Source organism: Portunus trituberculatus, chromosome 12, assembly GCF_017591435.1.
Source record: "Portunus trituberculatus isolate SZX2019 chromosome 12, ASM1759143v1, whole genome shotgun sequence".
NCBI classification, from domain to species: domain Eukaryota; kingdom Metazoa; phylum Arthropoda; class Malacostraca; order Decapoda; family Portunidae; genus Portunus; species Portunus trituberculatus.
The window spans coordinates 4,083,967-4,111,903 of record NC_059266.1 but is presented as its reverse complement, the minus strand read 5'-3'; the positions used below and the strand labels follow the sequence as shown (position 1 = coordinate 4,111,903).

Genomic DNA, 27,937 nt, shown 5'->3' with positions numbered 1-27,937 from the left:
TATAAAACATTTTTATATCTCATAGAAGATAACGATAGACCACCATACAAATACAAATATTTGATGAAATATTATGTATATTTTTGGAGGTGCGTAGTAGCAGTGAGGGTGACGAGGAGGGTGTGTGTGCAGCCAGTGCTGGAACCGTCCCAGGCACCAGCAGGAGGTCGAAGAGACTGTCTGGGACCCAAACACTGCCAGCCTGCGAGGTGATAATGGCGTGTGTCCTGTGTGAGGCCAGGTGGGGCGTGAGGCCAGCCGCCCCCAGCTTGTGAGGTGGTGGAGGCCGCAGGACCATGCGTGAGGCCCCCTTGAGGCGGGTGCTACTCGAAGACCTCCCGTCCCTGCTGGCGTGCCACACTGTGCCTGCCCAGTCAGCTGACCTGGCCCCCGTTCACGGCGCCAGGGCCAGGACCGCCCACACCCACGCCCACGTCATGGAGAAGAGGCCAGCGGGCGAGGGGGGTGGGGAGGGCGGGGTGGCGGCTGACCTCCGGGAAAAGCTTACCCTGAGGGCGGGCGTCGTCAATGGCATGAAGATTGGCACCACGGATGCCGAGGTGCATGTGCCAGCCCTCAAGTGCCGCCCACCGCACCCCCCGCGCCGCCCGTGCCGCCCGTGCCGGAGGAGCAGTGTTCAGAGTCTAGTCAGGAGTCCAAGAGTGACCTCAATGGTGCAGTGTGCAATGGGCATACTGTCTCTGAGGCCACCAGCAGTGGCAGCATTGCTGTGTCTGACACTTTCTCCCTGGCCTCAGAGCGCTCGTCAGACTCATCCCAGTCTCTGTGTGGGGCACGGCCCAGGACCCGACACACCTCCGGGGGTTCCCAGGGCACCCAGAGCACTCCGGCCCATGACCTCAGCTCTGCCAGTGACAGTTTAGTGACACCAGAAATATGCATAAGTCCTGTGCCTCCAGCAGTGGCGGTGGACGACCTTGTGGTGGAGTACATAAATTACGAGAACGAGTTGCAAATGTCTGCTATAATGAGGCTAATCCAGAAGGACTTATCTGAACCTTACTCCATATACACTTATAGATATTTTATACATAATTGGCCCAAGCTGTGCTTCCTGGTACGTATGTTGTGTTGGTGGACGGCAGTGTGTGGCGCTATTCTTAATTTGCTGGTGTAGTTTTGTTCTGAGCCTGGCCGTCTCTTAGGTGGCACCCAGGGCTGTGTGGGAAATTATACTTATGTGGAATGAAAGTGAAGAGGATGGTATGCTACCTTGGCACTCCACTTCAGCACCAAGATGGGGGTCACTTTCCATCTGTGTGTGTTGTGTGTGTGTGTGTGTGTGTGTGTGTGTGTGTGTGTGTGTGTGTGTGTGTGTGTTTGTAAAATTTACCTGCATTTACGGCCAATCCTTTACTGTGGTTTGTTATCCTTTCTTTTTCATGTTTATATATTGGTAAAGGTTTGGGTAATGGTCCAGTATAACTCTGCACCTTATTTTTCTTCTTTATCCTTCCAGACCACGAAACCATTGTATGCATATAGTATATTATTAGATGGCAGAAAAATGTCACCAACCTTCTTGATGCTACAAGTGACTCAGGTTTTCTCCTGAGCCAGGCCTGTGTGTTTATCAGAACCTGTAAGAATGCAGGGTTTTTTGGGTAGGGTTGAAAAATAAAGAATATTTTCTAGGTAGTAAACTATCAGAATCCCCAAAAGCACTGCAAATACGTGACCAAAATACTTAAGATATACCCATAAAGCACATTCTGCAATCATAATAGCACAAACAATGTAATGTGAAAAATTCCGTGCCATGTGAGAAAATAAATCACTACCATGCTTTACATATTTTAACCTAACTTAACCTAACCTACCCTTTACTATCGTGCTTTACATAATCTGTAGCATTTTAGGTGATTCTGATAATTTACTCTACAGAAAATACTTTTTTTCATCTAATTTTACCCAAGAACCCCACATTCTCACAGGCCCCCATGCTTTTTTTTTTTTTTTTTTATGTTAAGGCCTGTAGCACCTGTAGGCACACTTGAAGAGTGTATGGGAAGTGCTTTTCATCTTCCGCCCATTAGTGGCGCAGGCAATTTTATTTATAGTGATACCCATATTAGGGCCCATATCACCGCCCAAGCTCATCTTGGATGTAACAACTTAGAACCTGGGTATCATGGTGACATGTAGGTAACTTTAAACCATTCGACAAATGGCAAAGTGTTTTAAGGCTGTATGCGGTGGGATTCGAACCTATGCGTGAACGTCTGCCCGATCCCACACTCACCATCTTATCCACTACGCCTCCTGTTGGGGGTAGAGGGTTGGTAGCATTTTTCTGCCTCTTTATATTATCATTATATATATATATATATATATATATATATATATATATATATATATATATATATATATATATATATATATATATATATATATATATATATATATATATATATATATATATATATATATATATATATATATATATATATATATATATATATATATATATATATATATATATATATATTATATATATATTATATATATTACCTATATTATATTATATTATATTATATTATATATATATATATATATATATATATATATATATATATATATATATATATATATATATATATATATATATATATATATATAAATACAATAGATTTTGTGAAGGTCAAGAAGAATATAGTTGAAAAATAATGTGCCAGAGTTATACTAGACTATAGTCTGTCTACTCTAAAATGGCTCGGATTTAAAACATCCTTTGGTTTATTGATGACGTAATTGATTTGATGTGAATGATACTTGTTTTCTCTTGATCAATGCACTTATTACAAGGAAAGCTCATGGTTTTCCTCAAGATCTGACAACCATGCATTTTCTGGGACACCTTTCAAACCGAGACCCAGGAGGCATTTTAGAGTAGACAGCCTATAGTGATTCTCAAACTGTGGTCTGAGACCTTTCAAGGGTTCCATGGCAAAAATCTATATACATTTGACAAAACCCTACTTTTATTAATTAATGCGAACAGGAATGGATAAGATTGAATATGAAAGGGTGCAATAACTTACATTTTAGAGAGAGAGAGAGAGAAAGAGAGAGAAAGAGAGAGAGGCTGCATGAAGTACATCCCCATTAGGGCCTATAAATGCATGTGGGGTTTCTACTTATATTGGGTGAAGGGATTGTAGGCAGTTCTTCCGAATACCAGAAGTGTGAAAGGGTTTTGTAAGTTTGAAAAGTTTGAGAACCATTGTACTAGACCATTACCAAGTTTTGGAATGTTCCGCTCATATTCCCCACCTTGGCCTGTAATAATCTAATCACTGCACACAAGTAGATATGATCAGCATGTTTGCTTTAACTTAGAGGAATGAATAGTTCTCAATTTCTCATCAATCTCTTTGTCTTCAGAATTATGTTGAGTCATACTCAAGCAGTTTTTTCCTAGTCTTGTGTGACAGTTTCCTAGTGACTGCTGAGGAAGCGGTGTGTGATAAGTGTTTCTTAGTAATGTAAAGGAAATCCTTTTAATTGGTACTTTATGAAATTTAATTACTTTTTTTGTCATATCTGATAATTTTGCTCTCATAGTCTCTATCCACAGGTTAACTTCTCCACACAACAGAGGTTACAACCATAATCTCTTCTAAAATACCTGTTGGAAACAAGAATATCATTGGATGACATGACACAATTCTCAACTGTTAAATTTCAAAAATAAAGTTTGCACTTCTCCAAGTGTTGAGTTGGTTGTATCAAGTCAGCCACTGTGAGCAAGATAAAAAAAGTTATTTTGGACAGATAGCACGTTAATGATAAGTCCGATGCATTGTATGGCTTAGTACCTCACTGTATTAAACCTCACTCATTATGCTTCACCTAATGAGTAATTAATTGAAGATATTGAAAAATTAAATTACTCAGATATTGCCTTATGTGTTACTTCCAGTGATACTTACATGATTTGCTTGTACGTACTTGAAACAATATTCTAAAATGAGATTCCTTGCTCTGCAATTTTATTGAGTATATACATTAGATATAGATAAACAGAAATTTTAACTGAGCAAGGGCACAAGATGTATTTAGTTCCATGCAGGAAGACGAACATTCAAATGAATGTACTGTGGAATCTCGGGAACTCTAACTTGATACAGTGATACCTAGAGATACGAGTTTGATTTGTTCCATGAAGTAGCTTGTATCTCAAAAAACCATTTACACGTAAACATTTAACGTAAATTAAAACTGCACTTACTTTAAACAAAAAAAATGGTCAGTAAATACTGTGAAAATGATGAAAGAACAATCACAGTGCATGAGATCTACGGGAAACACGGATGATATTAGCTCTACTGAGGCTGGACTGATACACCAAGCCGCCAACCTGCGGCAATATCCTCAAGCATGATTCGTGTCTCAAAATTTTGCTCGTATCTTGAAACAAAAAATGGACATAATCATTGGTCGTATCTTAAAAAAAGAAGGGGAAAAAGAAAAAAAAAAATGTCTCGGGTAGCTCATATTTCAAGGTACCAATGTATGTTTCTGAATGATGTTTGAAATCCAAGATAAAAAAAAAAAAACTAAAGTTAGTTTTCCATAAGAATCAATATACAATGAATTAATTAATTCCCAGACACTAGTGCACCCTGGCTTAGTATATGACAGACATTCCCACTGTGAAGATGGCTGCTTCACAACATTTCCAGCTCAGAAATGATTTGATCTGATAGGGATATAGTGAATAAACTTAATGACACTAACCTCCTCAAAAGATATTGTTTAAACTGTTGAGGTATTCTCTTTGTGACTGATCTAGTCAGGGAAATTTTACAGTGACATTGAGAGGAGCAACCCTCTTACCACCAAAAGGAAGGTGATCATAATACTTAGACATCTTGCTGCTGGAAAAAGCTAGAGGGGAAATGGAGTTATGCAGTAGTCATGGTATTAGGAGGTCATTGAGAGGCTCAGGATCACTCCTGAGTAATGGAAACTGTTTACATCGAAGCTCTACAATGACATAGACACCTACCGAAACGAGAATATACTCCCAACGAGGTCTTATAGCACTATTTCAATGGGGTGCTGTGAACTCTTAATTAAAGCTAGTTGTGATCTCGCTGAATATTTCCCTTTGTGTCTCACAACTCAGGGGCAGTCACAGACTGCCCTCTAAAGACAACTCTCCTACTTCTCATAAAACTACATGCACTTACCACACACACACACACACACACACACATCTTCACTTAAAATTCAAAATGAAAAAATGGCAACTCCAAATCCAGCCTCGGAGTCCCTTCTGGGGAGGGGACCAGAAATGTCCCCAGGTCGGACTGCTCTTTTGTTGGCGACCCAAAATGTCTTGGAATCTCCCTCACTTTTTCTTCATTAACTTTGGAACATTCGTGGTCTTCCATCTAATTTTCAATCTGTAGAACACCACCTCTCCTCCACTAGACCTCATCTTCTTTTCCTCACCAAAACACATCTCTCTGAGGCAACTGACAATAGCCCCTTCTCTGTTCCCTCCTACTTTCTCTATTCTGTTTTTCATTCCAAAGCTGGATGTTGCGTCTATGTGCGCAATGACTTAACTTGCTTTCGTGGCTACGCTCTTGAATCTTCCTCCACCATCTGGCTTAGACTCAACTGTCACTCTCTGAATTTATCTGTGCTGTCTATCTCTCCCCTAACTCCTCTGACTATAGTAAATTCTTTGACTATTTAACTTCCAAAGTGGAGCACATTCTGTCCCTCTACCCTTTTGTGGAGATCTCCATCCTTGGAGATTTCAATGTTCACCACCAGCTTTGGCTTTCCTCTCCCTTCACTGACCATCCTGGTGAACTAGCCTTCAACTTTGCTATCCTCCATGACCTAGAGCAACTGGTGCAACACCCTACTCGTATTCCTGACCGTCTTGGAGATATGCCCAACATTCTTGATCTTTTCCTCACCTCTAATCCTTCTGCTTATGCTGTTACCCTATCTTCTCCGTTGGGCTCCTCCGATCACAATCTCATTTCTGTATCTTGTCCTATTTCTCCAATCCTCCTCAGGATCCCCAAAGTGGAGGTGCCTCTGGCGTTTTGCCTCTGCCAGTTGGGGGACCTGAGGAGGTATTATGCTGATTTTCCCTGGAATGATTACTGTTTCTGCATCAGAGACCCATCTTTTCTGTGCTGAATGCATAACAGAGGTGATAGTGTCTGGCATGGAGGTGTACATTCCTCACTCTTTTCTCAACCTAAACCTTCTAAACCTTGGTTTAACACAGCCTGTTCTCGTGCTATACATGATAGAGAGATTGCCCACAAAAGGTACTTGAGCTTTCTATTTCCTGAATCTCATGCACTTTATATTTCTGCCCAGAATCATGCCAAGTCTGTTCTTCAACTTGCGAAACACTCTTTCATAAATAGAAAATGTCAAAATCTTTCAAACTCAAACTCCTCGTGACTTCTGGCATCTGGCCAAAACATCTCCAATAACTTACTTCTTCAATTTTCCTTCCTTATTTCATCCTGATGGCACCACTGCCATCTCATCTGTCTCTAAAGCTGAACTCTTCTCTCAAAGCTTTCCTAAAAACTCCACCTTGGATGATTCTGGGCTTGTCCTCCCTCTCCTCCTCCCTCTGACTATTCCATGTCTACAATCAAAATTCTTCGTAATGATGTTTTCCATGCCCTCTCTGGCCTAAACCCTCGGAAGGCTTATGAACCTGATGGGGTCCCTCCTATTGTTCTCAAAAACTGTGCTTCTGTGCTTGCACCTTGCCTGGCCAAACTCTTTCAACTATGTCTATCGACTTCTACCTTTCCTTCTTGCTGGAAGTTTGCCTACATTCAGCCTGTTCCTAAAAAGGGTGACCGTTCTAATCCTCAAACTACCGTCCTATAGCTTTAATCTCTTGCTTGTCTAAAGTTTTTAATCTATCCTGAATAGGAAGATTCTCAAACATCTGTCACTTCACAATCTTCTATCTGATCGCCAGTATGGCTTCCGTCAAGGTCGCTCTACTGGTGATCTTCTGGCTTTTCTTACTGAGTCTTGGTCATCCTCTTTTAGAGATTTCGGTGAAACTTTTGCTGTCACGTTAGACATATCAAAAGCTTTTGATAGAGTCTGGCACAAAGCTTTGATTTCAAAACTGCCCTCCTACGGTTTCTATCCTTCTCTGTGCAACTTTATCTCAAGTTTCCTTTCCGACCGTTCTATTGCAGCCGTGGTAGACGGCCACTGTTCTTCTCCTAAATCTATTAACAGTGGTGTTCCTCAGGGTTCTGTCCTATCACCCACTCTCTTTCTATTATTCATTAATGACCTTAACCAAACTTCTTGCCCTATCCACTCCTACGCTGATGATACCACCCTACATCTTTCCACGTCCTTTCAGAGACGACCAACCCTTCAGGAAGTCAACAGATCACGCAGGGACGCCACAGAACGCCTGACTTCTGATCTTTCTAAGATTTCTGATTGGGGCAGAGAAAACTTAGTAGTTTTCAATGCCTCAAAAACTCAATTCCTCCATCTATCAACTCGACACAACCTTCCAGACAATTATCCCCTCTTTTTCACTGACACTCAACTGCCTCCTTCTTCCACACTAAATATCCTCAGTCTGTCCTTTACTCATAATCTTAACCGGAAACTTCACATCTCATCTCTTGCTAAAACAGCTTCTGTGAAGTTAGGCGTTCTGCGGCATCTCCGCCAGTTTTTCTTGCCCTCCAACTGCTACCTCTGTACAAGAGCCTTATCCATCCTTGTATGGAGTACTCTTTGCATGTTTGGGGGGCTTCCACTCACACAGCTCTATTAGATAGGGTGGAATCAAAAGCTTTTCGCCTTCTCTGACTGACTCTCTTCAGCCTCTTTCTCATTGCCAAAAGGCTGCATCCCTTTCTATCTTTTATCGCTATTTTCATACTAACTGGTCTACTGATCTTGCTAACTGCATGTCTCCCCTCCTCCTGCAGCCTCGCTGCACAATGCTTTCTTATTCCTCTCATCCCTATTCTGTCCAACCCTGTAATGCAGGAGTTAACCAGTATTCTCAATCATTAATACCTTTCACTGGTAAACTCTGGAACTCCTTTCCTGCTTCTGTATTTCCATCTTCCTACGACTTGACTTATTTTAAAAGAGAGGTGTCAAGACATTTGTCCCAGGCTGTTGACTAATTCTTTCAAATCTTTTATGGAAACTGGAATTCCAGTGGGTGTTTTTTTCTGTATATATTTTTTTCCCTTGGTAGTTCTCCATCATAGATAAAAAAAAAATTGAAGATTGAATTAATATTTTCCTCCTCTCCATTTCTTTATGAACAAATTAAATATTTATAATTGTGATAAAAAAGTTAGTGTTAAATGGCAGCTTTTGTTTTGTCTTAAAATATTTGAATTCAGTAACTTTCTTCCAAGACTGAATTATGATACATGAACTGAAGCAATTATGTGTAAAAAGAAAAAAAAGATTGCTTGAGAAGGGATGCATTCAGTAACTGAGGTTCTACTTTATTTGCACTGGTAAGACAAGTGTAACATGCAAGTTAAACTGAAATGAAACGTGGAGAATGTTGAACTTTGATTTTGGATCAGGTGCCTTGTGGGTGAAATGCACTCATTTTTTCTCTCATATTTTGAATTGTTTTCTTGGTCTTGTATTGGTAGCAACCATCACAGACTTGATCCATCATTCACCTGACACATCCTTCATTACTTTACTATATTGATTTATTAAGAGAGCTCTTGGAATTTCTCATTGTTATGGAAAAAAAAAACTTTAATGTTCACTACACTAGAGATCCTACATTCATAAACATTTGGTTTAGATGTGATGTTGAAAAATGTGCATAATTTATTTACTGCATTGAGATATAGACTCCCTTTAGAAGAAACTTCAAAGCCTTGTGGTCTTTCTTGTGTATTGATGGGACAGTAAAAAATGAACAAAATCAACTTGTCCTTGGTGATCATGGCCCGATTAGAAAGATTTGTGTTTCTTCCAACTGCTCTTCTGATCTTGCTAATTGCATGCCTCCTCCTCCCATGGCTTCACTGTACTGTGGTCACTGTATCCCAATATGCATCCTAAACATGTTAGGTTTGAGCATCATAGTTGTGTCATAACTGTGACAAGAAACTATTAAGACACAACTTTGATGCCCAAACACATTATGTATTTAAATGCATTTTGTGAGTTAGTTGACCAAGTGTGAGCAGCAGCCACTGCCTGCTGTTCAGCACAGCAACAAGATTTTGCAAACACACAGTTAAGATATTTGAGCCTAGAATCTTGCCCCTTAAAATATTACACAGTTGATCTTACCAGTGTTTGATTGGGTAGAGTTCATGGTGCTGAGAGTGTGGATAGAGAGGCTTCATTATATCTTTTAGGATGTCTTTGCACTTTTATGATTTGTGAATTTGTTTTGTGAATTGTTCTGTAACTAATATGTAAAATTATTTTAATGGACTCTAACCTGGTATTTTTGACATGCAGGGCTGCCAAAAGGAAAGGCATCAACATTGAAAAGTTTACTATGTGCCATTTACGTGAAGTGAGAGAGAGATTCATATATATTGTTGAAGATAATCTATGTATTATTATATATATTTTTTCATTAAAACACCACTGAAATTGTACTGAATAGTGATTTATGATATGCCAATTGCATAACAATATGTAGTAAGATTGTTTATAACCTTAATTCTATTCTTTGTAGTACAGATATTGAATATTAATGTCTGTCAAATTGTCTTTTAACAGGTAACCATAAATACTACCTCTAGATTTTGTTGTATCCAGTAATTACTTAAGGTTATGGTCAGCTAGAGAGTCATTGTTTCTATTCAAGATTGTTTCTAACTATTCTTGTATTGAGTTCATGTATAACTACTTCGTTAGGATAGTGAGGTTGTCTGCCCATTCATATATCTTTTCCCCACCTCTCAGTTTATATACACTACAGTCCTTGCACTCTTATTTTCTTCACTACACTAACCTTATGTTTATGTGAGACCATCCTCTTGCATCTCACATATTACTTCATCTCATTTTTTTCTTTATCAAGAAATGATGGTTGCATTTGTGCTTTCTGTCTTATCATTACTATTTTACCATGTAAAATGTGTTAATGTAAATTTCTTAATTATTACCTACAGAAAGAATAATATGTGAGATGATGCCATTATAATTATATATCCAATCTTGTGTCTGGAACACAATGTGTCATGCTACACTTGTGCCCTGTGGGGTTTTGTTCATGTAGATAAGTTAGGTTAGGCAGGCCCTTGATGGCTTCCTCTGAACTTTATGTGTGTTTCAGGCTGTCTCAAATGGAGAGGTGGTGGGAGCCATTGTTTGTAAGCTGGACGTGCACAAGAAAGTCACAGTCCGAGGCTATATTGCAATGCTTGCTGTTGATCACAGGTTTCGGAAAAGAAAAATAGGTAAGTGGAGTGTAAGGTTCATGAATTGACCGATGAAAGTGGAAGTGTTGTACTCTCTTGAAGTAATTACAGCATGAATATTTTTTATTTGTTTTTAAGTGGCAAATTTTATTATGCATTACTTTCCTAATTTGTGTAAAGCTGTGTTTTTTATGTACATTATACCCTCCATTTTGGTAATAAGTGTGGCAGATTTGGAGTTGCTAGAATTCAGGATACTCATCCTTCCATTCCAGTCTTGGCCAAGCCTTCACCATTGGTGATAGATTCTTTTAGGTTTTAAGCTGTGACTTGCATACCTATACTTATTTTTTTCTTTTTATATATGAGGATAAAGCTGGCCAAATGCAACAAAAATAATGGAAAAAAAAGTCCATTGAGGGATCCAACTCCCTAATGCAAGAGTTAACTAGTATTCTCAATCATTCATACCTTTCTCAGGTAAACTCTGGAACTCCCTACCTGTGTTTGTACTTCCAGCTTACTATGACTTGAGGAGGGAGGAGAGGGAGGAGTTTCAAGACATTTATCCCTTTCTTTTGGCTATCTCTATCAGACCTCTATGGGGACTGGCAACTAATTGGGCTTTTTTTTTTTTTTTTTTTCCTTGGCCTTCTCCCTTGGCCAGTTGTCTCCTCTTACATTAAAGACAAAAAAAAAAAAAAAAAAGACCAAAGAGTTAGTCAAGAAAATGGGATAAATGTCTTGAAATATCCCTCATAAATTAATTCATGCCATAGGTGAATGACAATACAGAAGGAGACATGGAGTTCCAGAGTTTACTAGAGAAAGGGATGAAAAATAATTGAGAGTACTGGTTAACTCTTGTGTTACAGAGTGAGATGAACAGAATAGGGGTGAGAAAAAGGAAACTTTTGTGCAGCAAGGTCATGGGGGTTGGTAAGGCATGCAGTTAGCAAGATAAGGAAAGCAATTGGCATGAAAATAATGAAAATAGTGGTAGAAGCAAGAAATGCAACATTGTGGTGATGAGAAAGAGGCTAAAAACAGTCAGTCAGAGGAAAGGAGTTGATTAGACAAAACACTTGATTCCTCTCTATCTAGCACTAGAGCAGTATGATTGGAACTTCCCATAGATGGGTGGATAAGGCTTCTGTACATAGCAGTTTGTAGGGGTGAGGAAAGCTCATAGATGCAACTCAGAATATCTAACTTCTTAGAAGCTATTTTAGCTAGAGATGATATGTGAAGTTTTCAGTTTAGATTATAGATAAGGGCAAACCAAAATCTTTCAGAAAGTTTATTATTGAAAGAAACAAAAAACATTTAAACTCTTCTTCCCTATGGTATGGCTTATTAATTTTGGTATAAAAGTAACAAAGTTAATAGAAAGGAAAAAAAAAAAATATTGTATTGCTACACTGTACTCTGTCCTGCACAGTAGGTTACAAGCAACATTCCTGTCTTGTAAGCTTGCACAGATGGTTGAAAGAGTTTTATGTTAATTTGATACAGTCAACCCCTAATTTTTCATGGAGTTATGTTCTAAAGGTGCCCATCATATACTGAAATCAGCATTACAGTAAAACCTCAGCTCACGACCATAATTCGTTCCTAAATCCTGTTTGTCACCTGATTTGTTCGTCCCCTGAATAAATTTTTCCCATAAGAATGTATTGAAATATCATTAATCCGTTCCAGACCAAAAAAAAAAATCATACTTTTGTCCATATAACCCATTCAAAACAGACTTTTAATGTGTGCATGACATGAACGAAATAATTATAGAAAGCTTAAATTGTTTTACTTACCTAAATGATATCAAAATGATGATAAAATGAATAAAAAAGAAAAGGTTATTTACCTGAGAGACTGGACGTTGATGGCATGATGGAATGGAAGAGAGGAGGATGGGGAGGAAGACAGACAAGATCCAAGAAGACAGTCATGAGAGAGGACTTTGGATGTGCGCAGTGTGCCAGAGCTACACAACAGCTGTGTAGCGTCACAAGTCTGCCGCTATGTGGGGCCCCGTTATAGTGAACATCAGCGTGGGAAACATGGAAAGATTGCCAGTCTTCGTCTCTGCCTTGGAAGACCCTTGCCTGCTGGGGATTGACTTCCTCACGCGTGTGGGAGCAAGTTTGGATTTCCAAGAAGGGAAGTTAAAGGCACGTGGCTAGGAAGTTCCTTTGATCCTCGGAGGTGATGCTCAGTGTGAGAGGAGCGGGCAGTAGGGCGGTGTTCCTTGCCAGGCGAGCGAGGAAACAGCTGCAATGGATGTGCCACAATCTGCAGTACCTGGACATGGCCAGGATGATGATGACAGCAATGCTGAGAGCCACCAGAGCAACCAGGATAACGCCGAGGAAGCTACAGTAGAGCGCGTTGGTAACATCACCATGCCCAGGAAAAACAGGAGAAAATTGTGGTGGCACGGAGATTATGTTATGTAATATTTTTCGTATGTTCCTGTTTCTATTTTCTTTTGTGCTTGTTTTGTTTTGTTGTTGTGTGATAGCCGGGTTGGCTATCACACAAACGGCCGTTTAACCGCGTTCATCCCCAGAAATATCGTTCATCCCCTGGGTTGATATATTGACAAATTTTTGGGTCATCTCGCGAATTGTTCGTCCTTAGAGACGTTCGTCAAGCGAGGTTTTACTGTATATTGATGTCAGCCAAAAAATGCCGAGTTATTGTTGAGAGAGAGAGAGAGAGAGAGAGAGAGAGAGAGAGAGAGAGAGAGAGAGAGATGGGGACCCTGGTGTCATCAACTATTCTCAAATTCATTCCCTTGTTGTCTCATAACCACAATTCATTTTAAACATGTAGTTACCTGTGTATCAGATAACTTTGGGTTTTAAGACCTAGAATATTCATGGAATAAAGCAAACATTCACTAATTTTTGAAATATGTCATAATTTGCAAAATTTGATATAATAGAATCAGTATTTTAATAGCCTTAAAGGGGCTACTACACCTAAAATTCAGTAAACATAGTAAGCAATAAAGATTTAAAGTGTTTGGCTATTGGTGAGGTGCTAGCCAATAGTGTTCCACATACCAATACATCTGGTTATTTACTCATCCCACACCATGATTTAGCTTGTATTTTATTAAATATAATAGCAGTTTTATAGGGAAAACGTGGGATTTTCCAGTGTAACAATAGATTATAATTGAAAACGGTGTAAAAGTGAATGATTGATAAACCATGTGAAATTAGGGGTTCACCGTGCCTGTGTGCAGAGCAAGTGAATGTGTACTCAAGATATGATAAAAATGAAACAACTGGTTGTGTAGAAGACAGAGTTTAGTAAAGAGCAATAGTCATAAAAGTGAAATATTGTGTAATGGTGAATTGGATAGCAGGGAATACTTGTACATTAATTCAGGCAGAGTGGTGTTCATATGAAGTTGTGCAATTTGTCACTTGGAGCTAGCAGTGGGTGAGTGTTTCAACCAGCTGGTTGTTATGCTGTTATGGTGGTGTAAGAATTGATGGACAGATAGTTGTTTTGGTGGGGAGAAGGATGTCTAGATACAGCATTGAATACAGTACAGTAATAAACATTTGAAGATTTATTTGTAATTTATGATCTATTTTAATCTGTAGGTTGCAGTATTTTAACACAGTCTTTTTACCAGATACTGCTGCTGCTTCTGCTGCTAGAGCTGTAGGTGGAGTTTTGAATAGTGATGGAAGATTTTTTTTTTTTTTTCCAGGAGGTTTCTGTACAGTGTCTGGACATTTCATTAACCCATTCTACAATTTAGCTTCTATTATATTAAGTATGATAGCCAATTTTTCCAAGATGGAGTTAAATTTCCAGCATTGTAAAAAAAGGTTCCAATAAAAACTAAAAGTGAACCAGTGACAGATGAACTGCAATAAATTGGGGTTTCACTATATATAAATGTCCAGTATTGCAGATGTTTACTGTATAAAAATTATTATACCATAGTTAAATTCATCAGTGTTTGGTAAAGGAGTATTGTGAATTCATGCAACACTGAAAGTAATTTGGTTGACTAAAAACACTTCCTTCAGGGTCTAACTTGGTGCAGAGAGCAATCCGTGCCATGGCCTCAGATGATGCAGATGAGGTAGTGTTGGAGACGGAGATCACCAACAAGCCAGCTCTCAGGCTCTATGAGAACCTGGGCTTCGTCCGTGACAAGAGGCTCTTCCGGTAAGCTTCCTTACCTTCTGGTGCTCTTAGACCTAACAGTAAAGTTTTATTTAGAAACCCCTATTCCATGTTCCATCATGTAACCTTCTGTTTGCATTCAGTCTAAGTGATAATCTCTTGTTAAGTATCGTATTCCTTCCTTGCTACAACATTTTTGTTTTGATAATTTAAAATTTCATCTTCATATATGCTCTTCCATCTACAACAGTAATTAACTCTAGGTACTTCAAATATTCCAATGCTGTTCCACTTTTCATCTCCCATACTGTTGCCTGCACCTCCTTTGTTATATTTGTCTCTCCTAGTACATTCATTTTAGTATCTCCCAAATACCCCAATGTTGCTAAGGTGTTCTCTTCTCTTCCACAGTCAGTAGCTTCATAAAATACTCTCCCCACCTCATCTGGTCGTACTAACACCACACCATCCTGTCTTTTCACCTGTTTCTCACAATCAGATGATCTTTACCTAATTCTTGTCACCTTCTTCCAAAACATTTTCTTATTCTCTTGAACAGTGTTTTTCAAAGTGATTGATATCAACCCCTAGGGGTTGATGGAACCATCCAAGGGATTGAAAGGGGGTTGATGAATATCTGTGGGATGATGAATATTACTGCTGGGGTAGAAGCTTCCATCTGGAAATTCTATAATCTAGATTATAATTTGTTTAAACCTTAAGAAAATCAGATACCATTAGAATAGAAAATAAACAAGTTTTTGAATTCAAACCATAAGTAATTATTTTTCAGTAATTAATCATGAGAAATTCAAGCAGTGCTGGCAACACTACCTTCAACTAACTCTCATTGCCTCACAGCTCTACTACATGTTCCTACAACATGACATCTTTCAAGAGAAAAGTATTAAGAAACTTTGCTAACTAAATTGGCAGTTATTTTGGATACACCATGTTTTTTCTTTTTTGATGTGGCATATAGCAGTTTTTATTTTGTAATGTTTTTTTTTTTCCCTTGTCCACCATCATTGATGTGAAACACTACTACTTTTACTACTACTACTGTACATGGTTTTTATCATCAGAATTATTTTCCTCAAATTAAAAGATAGGGGTCGATAGAAAAATTTGAAATTTCAATGGGGGGGTGATGAATTAAAAAGTTTAAGAATCCTTGCTCCCCTGTTCTAGAACATCTTCTGTTAACTTTCTCATCTTTCATCAACCCTCTCATTATCATCATGCACAGCTTGTTTTTGCATCTTCTGCTTTCCTTGTATCTTTCAAATATAAAATTTGGTATATAATAAGAGTATTGTGAGTGTGCTGATCAGCTGCCCTCTTTAAACAGGAATAGTCATAGCTTATCGATTAGTTTAGCCCGGGATGACTAGCTAGCAACTTTGCCAGTCTCAAAGCAGTAACAGTACTGTGTGAGTTATTGAAGGTTAAGATTGCCTTGCTGGGTGAGTGCCTCATGAGACAGGAGGGAAATGTCAGGTGTGTGAGATGAGTGCTGACCTCATGCTGGTGTTCTCATTCATTGGTGTCCTCTCATTGCAGGTACTATCTTAATGGGGTGGATGCCCTGCGGTTGAAGCTGTGGCTCAGATAAGATCAAGGTACCTGCCACTGTGTTTCCTCCTGTGCATGCTTTTGCCTGACTCTCTGTCTTAGGCTGTGGTGAAATTAGATGTTTATTGTGTTGGTAGTTAGTGTTCTTTCTTGCACCCCTTAATAATTTGTATATATGTATATTGAGTTTTGGGTCTTTGGTAGAGTCTCCTGAGTGTGATTTCAGTCATGATGAAAATACAAGTGACTATGAAAAGCTTTATTGCACATTCACAATCATTGTTATAATTAGTATTATGTATGATATTACTAGTCAAACACCTGTCAGTCCTAGTAAATGCAGATTCACAGTGAAACTGTTGGCCTCTTAGATTAATCTGTAACTGAAAATATTTTTATAAGATTCTCACCACATTTGTGTTATAATTTACTGAACATGTAAAATGCTAACTCATTGCTGAGTCTTGGCATATATTGGGCATTAGTATACACACAGCTTTGTTTAGTGGTTTGGTCTGGCTCATGGCACCAAGAGTTCTGAAGTTTTAGTTTAATGTTATTATAGTGGAAAACACATAATTTTCTGGCATATCCAGTACAGTATGTTTAGTATTATATGAATTCTGTAGTAATACAAGGAAGAGAAAGGAATGATATTCCAGATAAATAAGACTCCAAGTATTTTACTTGCTTTCTGAAAAGATGTACACATTCTTAGGGATGTGGTAACAAGGATAGAGGAGGGGTGATGGCAATGACTGAACAGGAATTAAGGATGATAAGGAAGCAACTGTCTTTAGAATGATCTGATGTTCAACCATTGATGGTGTAGCATGTGCCGTAAGGCAAACTCTTTGTTTTGTCACTTGACATAGGTCTTCCTCTGGTGACAAGTAGAGAGTCAGCATCACTACGTACAACTATTGACAATTTAATGAAGAGCAGTTGCCTGTAGATGTCTTGTTGTGACTGAATTTAAAATACTGTAATAGTGATCATTATTTTTGATAAATGAAAAAGTAAGTAATCCAAACCTGTATTAAAAACTATGAAATTTGAGAATTTGAATAAAAATGAATAATTAAGAATATTTAAGGTTTTTAGGCTGCCACATTTTTCTTCTTGCTCCATTCTTGAATGCCAAGTTGTACATATGTGAAAGGACATGTTCAGCATTCTTGATTATATTTAGCATTTCAGTGGTGAGGTTGCCAGCATGTTATTTTGTAAATAGCATTCAAAGGCTCTGTTTACTAACATCATACTTCCACTACACAATCCTCAGGGGTCTTGGTTCAGGTAATTCACTGTCACTTCTTGACAGCTTCAGGAACCAAAATGTTCAGCTGTTTTAGAAAACATTTGGTGATATGGAAATATAGACTTACAATTAAGAAAACTGTGGTTCTGTGGAAATATAGGTTTACAAATAAGAAAACTGGTCTCAAGTTAATTGAAATCAAAATATGAGCTTATCCTGATGTGTCTCACAAGGGTTTGTCTATCTAGATTCACTGCTACTACACTAGAAAAGGACTTCTTTCAATATGAGGCAATGGTTGGCTAGTTGATTCATTCCAAGAACCAGGGATTAAGTTAGTAAGACTAGTCAACATTCTGATATTTTACCAGTTTACATGATGGGATACTAATTTAATTATCTATTTTTTCTGAATAACCTAATCTTGGTTACATATCCCTAAAATTATGGTAGAATGGTTATAGTGGTAACAAGTATTCACTGCTGCTAACAAACAGATTGATGGAATATGAGTGGCATAAATCAGATTAACAACTGATTTTGTAGTTACTCTGTCTGTGGTTGCTCCTAGTTAGCTGCTTCAAAATTCAAGTAATTATCATGATATCAATGTAATTATAACCCCTTTTCACTGATTTACTATCTGAATTAATTCCAGCTTTAACTTTACCAAACATATTTGAAAAAGAAAAGAAAAAGAAAATAATGATTACTTATACATTACATTAAAGATAAAGATCTGAAGGAAGAAAAGGAAGAAAAGTTTCCAAAAGAAAGTAAATCCCTAGATTTATCTTAATATTATGTGTAAATGTACAGTGAGTTAAACTTTTTTGTAAACTTGCATAATATAGGAATGTGATGACCATCTCTTATCATCCCTTTTTGTGGGTGGTTAGCTTTGTGTCTTGCAGTGTTGCTGGGGTACACTACTGCAACACAAGGATGGCATCAGGCAAACTTACCATAAAATTTTGTCGTTTGTAAGTTAATGCTAGTTTTGTGCTAGTATTTGGAATCAGGCTCTTTCCTGTGGAGGAGCTCCTTGGTGATGGTGCTAGAGACTGTGTCAGAAAGTACAAGGAGACATTTGTGGTCAGATTGCCATATCTACCTTTTGTTGATAGGCTCAAATCTGGGAGAATCAGCATGGAAGACTATTCTAGCTATGAAGTGAAAAATGCTGGAGCAGCTCTTAGTGGCAAGGCATGGTTGTGTAGGTGTGCTTGTGGGCTGCTGTGCTAAGATAATCTACTGTGAAGCCCTTTTGGTCTTATCTTCATTGGAGACTGCTGGAAACCATGTCAGCAAACCACTATTAAGTGATCAATGCTAACACATATGCATGTATGTAATCTTTCAAAATCACAATCATTATGCCTTCAGGTTTGCCTTAAATTTTTGTTTGAATTTTGTGATGTAAAATTACAAGAATCTCGTAATTTTGGCTGCCAGGAATTGACAGCATTGGTGTTGCATTATTATGATGAAGAGTGATGCTTTAATAAGCTTTCCATCTTATTCTTGAAACTTTTGATGATGACAGTTGCTAATGAAAACTAAAGAGATGGAGAGACTGCTATAGCTCACAAGAATATAAATGATAATATTGGCATTAACATCAACATATTTTGTGGGGCTTGTCAACACACATCTCATCAATACATCTCTCATGTCTTATCTATGTGTCTTTCTCTGTATATATGTTGCTAAGTTCTCTCCTTTTCTTATCTGTGAGGGGGAAGGTTACTTGATAAGTGCTGTAACCTTACATTTTATTGTTAGATATCCTCTGGGTCCCATCACAACTACCTTAGTCATTTTTAATATTTCCAAATGCCAGACCACTTCCATGTTGTCTTGATCCTTTCTCAACTGCTCTTATTCTATCTTTGTTGCTTGACATATGTAATTTGTTTTATATATTTCATTACTCTCATCATTCACTCTTCACATGCTACAAGCATTTCTCTAGTATCCCATTTCAACAGCTTAAATTTTTGTTCATTGTCTTTCATTTGGCCAAGTATCACTTCCATGTTGGTATGATTATTTTATTGTTATTCATTTTTTTACTAGCTTCAAGATTAATTGAACTATATATGTTGTGCTCTGATTACTTGCTTTATACAAGTTTAAACTACTTAATATCACTTACACTAATGGTGCCTTATAATCTAGTTAATGTGATAAAAAGAATTTAGGCATTGATTTATATACCCTCAATTTTTTGTTTGAATCCCAAATGACATGTGAATGAAATAATTATTACCTTAGGATGGGAAATTCTTGAAGTGTTTGACTCATATAGACGAAAATCTCCATTCTCTTATGTGAGGTTTTGTTATTGCCAGAATTGTAGATGTCATTGTGCAGTTTTCAGCTCATTGACTGCATGCTCTTAGGTCTGTGTCTGCCTGACCAAGTAAAGTTGTGGCCACAGCTGGTATGCACAGGCTCATCTCATCTTTTGAGTTATAGCTTGACATGCTCCTTCATGTTGGTGCCACCAGTATCACTTTCAGTTCCTAGTTCTCTTGCTATACTGCTTTTGGCCAGCATTGGGACAAAGTTGAGGACCTTCCATCTTTAATAGTGGCTGTATGTGCTGGAGAAGATAGTAATGGGAAGTAGTTTTGTGAATGTTGCCAGCTCATGTTCAAATGAACTTTTTATAATTAATTGTTATTTTAATATTAGAAATCTTTGCCACACAGATGTTCAATATTTGCCATCCCACTGACATACATTATAATTTCAGATTAAGAGTAAATTACAGGATGTAATATATAGCAACACAATTCACAGTTATATTGTTAACTGTTTGAAACTGACATAAGTGTTATATTGATATGATGAGAGTACTTCTAACTTGATACACTGTTTCAGTACTGGGTTTGTAGCACTCACTACTTGGTGTGCAGACACTGTATTTTTTGTTGGTGGTATGATGCATGGTATTGTTATTGGTACTCATTGGTCTCTACCCATTTATTGAAGGCAGTTCTGTCTTTTGAAGAATTTGATCATGAGTGTAGGTTGTCAGTTTGTTTATATTTTAATGAGCTAGCTGTGCACCAGTAGCCAGATCAAGCCACTTTTAGTTTAGTAGATTAGATGAAATATTGTTCTTCCAGAAAGCATTCATGGTCTAAGTCACCTCATTCATGACTGACTTACTGAAGGCTCTTTTGCTCCACTTTATCTTAAACACAGCTTGAGTGTAGAAGAGGGTCTGTGGGTACAGTCATTTGGTTTTGTAATAATACCTAACATGCACATATGCATACAAATGCAAATTGAATTCTGGGCTAATGTATACCTTTTGTTTGTGACTTAAATGCCTCATGAAGAAAATACATTTTTGATAGAATCTTAGGCTTAGTACTAAGCTTTATGATTTTCTAAGTTAAAAGCTTGCATTGTTAAAGTTGTTAAATTATTGAGTATGTAAAGTTCTCAGTTTTCTTGTAATAAAAGTACACATCAGATATGAGTTGCTTTTCTTCATGGCCACAGCAAGTGCTTGGTTTTTATTAAAGTTCACCAATATGCATATCTTTATCGGAGAAGAGAAAAAAAATATAAGGGGTGAAGTATAAGCTTTGAGAGGAGGGAAAGTTTATGTTGGGTACGGGAGGTGCTTGAAGTGAAAATGAAAATGATTAAATTTTGTACAATTTTGAACTAAAGTGGAAACATGGATGAAGTCACCACAATTTGCAAGAGAAAGTTGTGTCTATAATAGAGTCTATGAATATATATATATATATATATATATATATATATATATATATATATATATATATATATATATATATATATATATATATATATATATATATATATTTTTTTTTTTTTTTTTTTTATTTATTATTTTTTTTTTATTATTAGCCCAATTCTCAATTTGCCTTGCATGTGACCTTAATACAAGTTAGCTCTCACCTTATAGCAACATACTATTTGGGAATATTCTACAAATCACCACTCTGCATAATTTTGAACACTCACAATTGCATGTTCATCCTTTGGTAGCTTGCCAGGCAGCACAGCCTCCAGCAGCCCTTCTGTGTAGACCTAGGCTACCAAACTCCTTTAGGACCATTTCAATACATGTAATGTATAGTGCACAGTTGGTGCACCAAAAGTGTGGCATAAAACATTTTTGCTCATGTGAGAGGTTGAATATGGAAAGTAAAAGATTTGAGAAAGCTTATTCAGATTTTTATATTTTGTGGGGCAGCTCTTTATTAATATAGCTTTGTAAGTGACTAGGGACTGACATTGCAAGGCTTTGGAAGGAGTAGGATTCAAAGTGTGACCACATTCCTTGGAGTTAGTGGACTAACTTTGGAATGGTTGATATGTTGTAGCCCCTTATATATCACATTTCATTGTGGGAGATGAGTGCTGTTTCCTGGCCGGCCCCTGATGTCATTCACTCCCACCAAGTCCAACCAATGATGGACTAGTTTGGCTGTGAGCTGGGACTCTGTCTTGATATGTTTTACTTGGCACTTGGTAAAACAGTCGTCCATGTGATCAGCAAGTAGTTCAAAATACCTGTCCTTATTTACAGCAACATTTCTTGGGTCTTGATATGTTTTACTTGGCACTTGGTAAAACAGTCGTCCATGTGATCAGCAAGTAGTTCAAAATACCTGTCCTTATTTACAGCAACATTTCTTGGTTTTCTGATCCCAAGATAACCAAATGATCATATTATGACATAATTGGGGTGCCTCATTTTCACCTCTGTGTACTTTGAGTGGTGAGGATGTGAACCCTGCCTCAACCCCATCTTTCACCCCAGAGCCCAAATAGCAAAGTTCTCAGTGACTGAAAGTTGGCTCACCACTTCATAAGATGGTTTTACACTTTCCAATTTCCAAGCAATGTATTTCTTTGGAGAGAGAGAGAGAGAGAGAGAGAGATCTTCTGTTGGTGTTAACTTTTTTTTTTGTGGGATATGGTATTGGAAGCTAAGGTTATCACAGAGGAACAATTGCAGTATTCTGGAGACATTATTGAGAAGTTGTGGGCTCATTTCCTTCAGTTGCTTTGCAGTAACTAGTGGTTCAAGCTTGGTCTACTTGATAGAGAACCTTCATATTTCTCCCAGACCTCTTCTTATGGAGTAGTGGATCTCCATTGCCCACCTTGTTTTTCTTGGTGCAGCGCTGGGCTGTACAGAGTGATATGATGGTAAAAACTGTGATCTTAGACTTCCCCAAGGTTTAGGGAAGCTGTGGCACTAATCTGTTCCTTTGTAAGGTCTTTGTTGCCTCTCATCATTCCACACAAGGTAGAACAAGGAGCAAGAGTTGTGGTCAATACAGGCAGAGAGAAAAAAAAAAAAAAAAAAAACAGCAGATGCATGGCCTGTAAATGTTGGGAGACACATTGATCAGTACAAACTAGTTTCAACTGATTATGCTCAGCCAGTTTATCTTCCTGTCTCTCGTCAAAATTTTTGTTAAATTTCAACCTGTAATGTGTTTTAGAGGTTGCTGCCCTACCCTCTGTACTTTACTTGGCATTTTGATAAATTCAAGGAAGAGCAAGAAAAAAAAAAGAGATTGGTGAGGAAATTTTTAGAAAGGGAGACTTTTTGGGGAGATGAATGTTGCAGTTTGATAAGTTCTAGAGTTTTTTCAGTAGACCACATGGTATTTTCACTGCAAGTTTCATGTGGGTACTGTACTGGTAATTGATTCATCATCACCTATGCAACACACACACACACACGTGTAACCCCTGTTCACCTAGCAGTGAGTAGGTACGGGATGTAAATCGAGGAGTTGTGACCTTGTTGTCCCGGTGTGTAGTGTGTGCCTGGTCTCAGGCCTATCCGAAGATCGGAAACAATGAGCTCTGAGCTCGTTCCGTAGGGTAACGTCTGGCTGTCTCGTCAGAGACTGCAGCAGATCAAACAGTGAATTACACACACACACACACACACACACACACACACACACACACACACACACACACACACACACACACACACACACACACACACACACACTAAAAGCTATGGATCTACCAACCCTGGAACAGAGAAGGGAGAGAGGGGATCTGATACAAGTTTATAAATTGATTATCAGAATGGATCAAGTGGATAATGAGAAACTGATCCTGAGAAGAATATGACATTCGAAGCACAAGATCGCATGGTAAAAAACTGAGGAAGGGAAGATGTCTGAGAGATGTTAAAAAATATAGTTTCCCACAAAGATGTGTTGAGATTTGGAACAGTTTGAGTGAGGAAGTGGTGTCAGCAAAGAGTGAGTATAGTTTTAAAGAAAAATTGGATAAGTGTAGATATGGAGATGGGGCCACACGAGCGTAAAGCCCAGGCCCTGTAAAACTACAACTAAGTAAATACACAACAGAGTGTGTTGTGGTCTCAGTCCTACCTGAAGATCGGTCATTATGAGCTCTGAGCTCTTTCCGTAGGGGAAAGGCTGGCTGGGTGACCAGCAGACGACCGTGGTGAATAACACACACACACACACACGCATAGTGTAGTGGTTAGCACGCTTGACTGACAATTGAGAGGGCCGGGTTCGAGTCCTGGTAAGCGGCGAGGCAAATGGGCAAGCCTCTTAATGTGTGGTCCCTGTTCACCTAGCAGTAAATAGGTATGGGATGTAACTCGATGGGTTGTGGCCTCTTTCCCGGTGTGTGTTGTGTGTTGATGTGATCTCAGTCCTACCCGAAGATCGGTCTATGAGCTCTGAGCTCGCTCCGTAATGGGGAAGACTGGCTGGGTGACCAGCAGGCGACCGAGGTGAATTACACACACACACACACACACTACTTGTACTTAAATTATTATTAATGGCTTCCAAAGAGTTTGGCTATTTCACAATTATTGTATGTTTTGCACATTTTAAAAATGAAAACATGAAAGTACGAGTGAAAGCTTTAGTATTACTTAATGCAACTTGTATTTCTTGTCCGCTAGAATTTTTCATGGAAAATCACAGCATGAGAGAATTTGAGGAAGATATAGCATAAAATTAGTTTATGAAAATGTCCTATTTAATGTGGTATATGTCATTTAACTATTTATGTATCTATTACTATTTAATCTCTATGTACACATCCTTATGAACATAGCTGCTCCATGGCTCTGGAGTGTGGCATGTGGAAGTGTTTTTACTTTACTGAAGAATCTTTCCACACAGTAAACTTTTCCCTCATTTTCCAGACTACTAAGTGTGTGTGTGTGTGCGTACATACATGTGTGTGTCGGTCCTAAAAATAGTGAGGTGGGCAGAGAACCGTGCCAACCCCTGCCCTACCCTGCCCTGCCATGCCCTGCCCTGCATACCACTTCACTAGCCTGCAGGGTAGCACAAGGTTACCACTGATCATGTGAAGGTTTGGTTCATGCTCATGTCAACGGGAGTCTCAGGTCTAAGTCAGTTTTGTTAATTGTTGTTGTTGTTATTATCATTATTCTTATTACATCCATTCTTTTGTTATTATGATTGATCAGCAGCAGCAGCAGTACTCTGTTACATGTGATAATTCAGTATTATTGGCAACATCTTAGTCAAAGAAATTTATGATGTGACGAAGTCCAGCTTACAGAGATGTATGCTGGGATTGTCTGGACTGCAGTTGATGATGAAGGGCTTATTAAGTATAGCAGTAACCTAATATACCAAGTGCTGATACAGTGGGGTGTTGTCCAACAGTTATGATGTAACATTAATCGACAATGTGGCATGGGAATAACTGCAAGTATAAAATGTATAGCCAGCGATGACTAATGCATATTGGCAGGCAATGATGTTATCCTAACTCAACCCACACTCCTGAGCTTGGTTTTTTTTGTGCTTGGCCTCTCTGACTTTGTTTATTTATATTCTGTATTTGTGGGTGTATGTGAGTGATCATCTTTGATTGTATTAGAAACCTTCTCTCTGTCTTCCATCATTACACCTACCATCAAATGCAACCAACACAATTTCTGTGTGCAGGAAAGACAAGTGTTCAGTATGCTAGTCAAATGAGCTCACAGTGTTGCCAGGCTAGTTAAATGTCTATGGTTTGGTCTGAGATGAGGTGAGCTGCAGCCATGTGTAATGTATTAGAGCTAATCCTGCAGTCACTCACCATTATTGAACATATTTAGGCATCTACTATACAGACAATAACATTCCAAAGAGTAAAGGTTCTTTGTGGATATGTGCTGCAAATGCAAGAACTTGTTCCAAGAACTGAATAACATAATAAGTTGATCTTATCATTTGCTTCTCTCATCACTGTTGGGCTGGAGGTGCTGATCCTGCTGGTGTATTACTGATGGCAGCTTACATGAAATGCTGACTCAAGATGATTCAGTGTTAATTTATAACTTCACACAAAATTATGATCACACTGAGAATGAATCTGGGATCTCCATTAGTGTGGCATTAATTAATTTTCTGCTTCTTTCACCTTAATCTGCTTCTTCCTGGCTTCCTTCATCTCTTTCATGGCCTTTTTATTCCTGTGTACTGTGCAACTACTGCCATTGATATTGGCAAGGCACACAAGTAGTGCATATATTGTATCAATAGGCATCTTTAATGTGAAGACATCCTAGGACTACTTTTTATTTTTCCCATTAATGTCTCTATTTTCATGATATCATGAATTACTAATTTTCATTAGGTATCCTGCTGCTGTAAGAAAATAATATCATGAATTAATAATTTTCATTAGGTATCCTGCTGCTGTAAACTTATGGAACATGACAACACCCCACTGTTGTAATTGCATTAACTGACTGCCCTCACTGTCACCTACCATGAGTTGGCTATGAATGAGTTTATTAACAGCTTCAAGAGTCTAAGTGTTCATTTACTCATTTGAGTCAATTAGTAATTAATGTCTAACAATATAGTGACAAAATATTGTGAAGAACAATAGAACATTACTTTACCATCTAGATAGCTCATTGAATGGTTTAACAAATTGATTTCCTCACTGAAAAGCTTGGCTTGATGTCCGATTTTCTCTGGCAAGTATTTTAGGTAACTTTCTTACTGAACTAATGTTCTGCTTTTGCAATATAATATCCAAGAAGAAAATGCTGAAACAAATTGAATGGAGCAAATTTGCCTTGTTGCATGGTGACAAGATGTCTAAGAACATTTTAAAAAATAAATAAAATTGCATCTATCATTATTAGTTTGATGTTTGGGATATTTTTCAAGGACTTCATTAATATTTCTAGCTGGAAGATAGTTAAATTTGGGAACGTCGTTCCTTCAGTCACAGGAGACATGATGGCCTTTGTTATACAGAATTTATTAAAGACTTACTACTTCTGACTATACTTTGTAATCTGTTGGGGACAATGGTACTCTTACTATTAGGATAGCAGTAAGATGGTATTAGTAGTCTCCTTTTCCTTGTCATTAATGAGCATTCCTCATTTTGAGACATGAAATCTTAACAACTTGATAAAAACTGAACCAGAATCCAGTGAATCAAGGGTTTTCTGTTATGTCGAGGTTTTTGTGTAGGAAAGTGCCATGCTAGTTAAAATTATCACTAATTTTTATTGGTATTTGTTATTACATAAATTGTAACTGATAACCTGCTATTATATTTTGATACCCTTCCCTCTTTACTTCTCTTCTGCCATTCTCTGAAGAATTCTAGGAAGAGAAACAGGAGGAAGGAAATTTAGTGACAAAGATGAAGTAAATTATCATGTTAAGGGACAGTGGTATGTTGCTGATTTTCATGTATGTAGTAAGAGATGTCAGTGGCAGATAACTAGTAAGTTGGCTGGACTGAGGGAACAGTAGTATGTTGTTGCCAAGTTTTTATGTATTAGCAGAGTTCATTAGATCTGTAGTAAACTGGCAGGACTTAAGATAATAGTATGTTGTTGCTGGATTTTTTTCTTAAATATGTATTAATATGAAGCTTCAGCACTGAACTAATGTGTGTGCAGGTTAAACATTAAGTTTGAGTACTGAGTTGGTGTGTGTGTGTATCAAGAGTGTAGGAAGAGGAGCATGGTGGACAGATGTGCGCACACACTCAAGGCCAGATGTGAGGCAGCCGTCCATGTGGTGCATCCAAAGCCACACGGATGCTGACAGATGCCTGCAATGTGACCTTAAAACATACAGGATACACCTTAGAGGTTCAGTATGTGTGCATAACCATACATACACCAACACACACATCACACACACTAGTAGTAGCCTTGCCAGCACCCTTTTGAGGTGTGTGAGGGTGCAACACAGCCCTCTCACCAGTCCTACCTCGCCCCTCCCCTTCCCTGCTGTGTCGCCTCATCTTGGCACTCCATTACAAGCAGTGCCAAGGGTGGGGCACCCAAGAGCCTCATCAGCTATCCAAAGAACAAGGCTGCGCCCACAACACTTAGGTTACCGCTGCCTTTGGAGAGATTAAAGAAAATACAAAACTGTGTGACGCTGTAGAATCGCATAATTAAAAGTAGTAAAATGTTGTTATGTTACTGAGCTGATTGGTGATGCAAAAT

The 27,937-nt window shown here is 38.2% G+C and overlaps 1 protein-coding gene across 1 annotated transcript; it reads left to right on the top strand.

Annotated features, from left to right (window-relative positions):
- The first annotated feature begins 95 nt into the window (after window positions 1-95).
- On the top strand, window positions 96-27,902 carry LOC123502567 (N-alpha-acetyltransferase 30-like). The gene is given in 6 exon segments (XM_045251704.1): window positions 96-602; window positions 605-1,078; window positions 10,340-10,463; window positions 14,480-14,621; window positions 16,143-16,201; window positions 24,632-27,902. Coding segments are annotated over 5 exon segments (1,098 nt in total). The 5' UTR covers window positions 96-296; the 3' UTR covers window positions 16,195-16,201; window positions 24,632-27,902.
- Window positions 27,903-27,937: the final 35 nt, after the last annotated feature.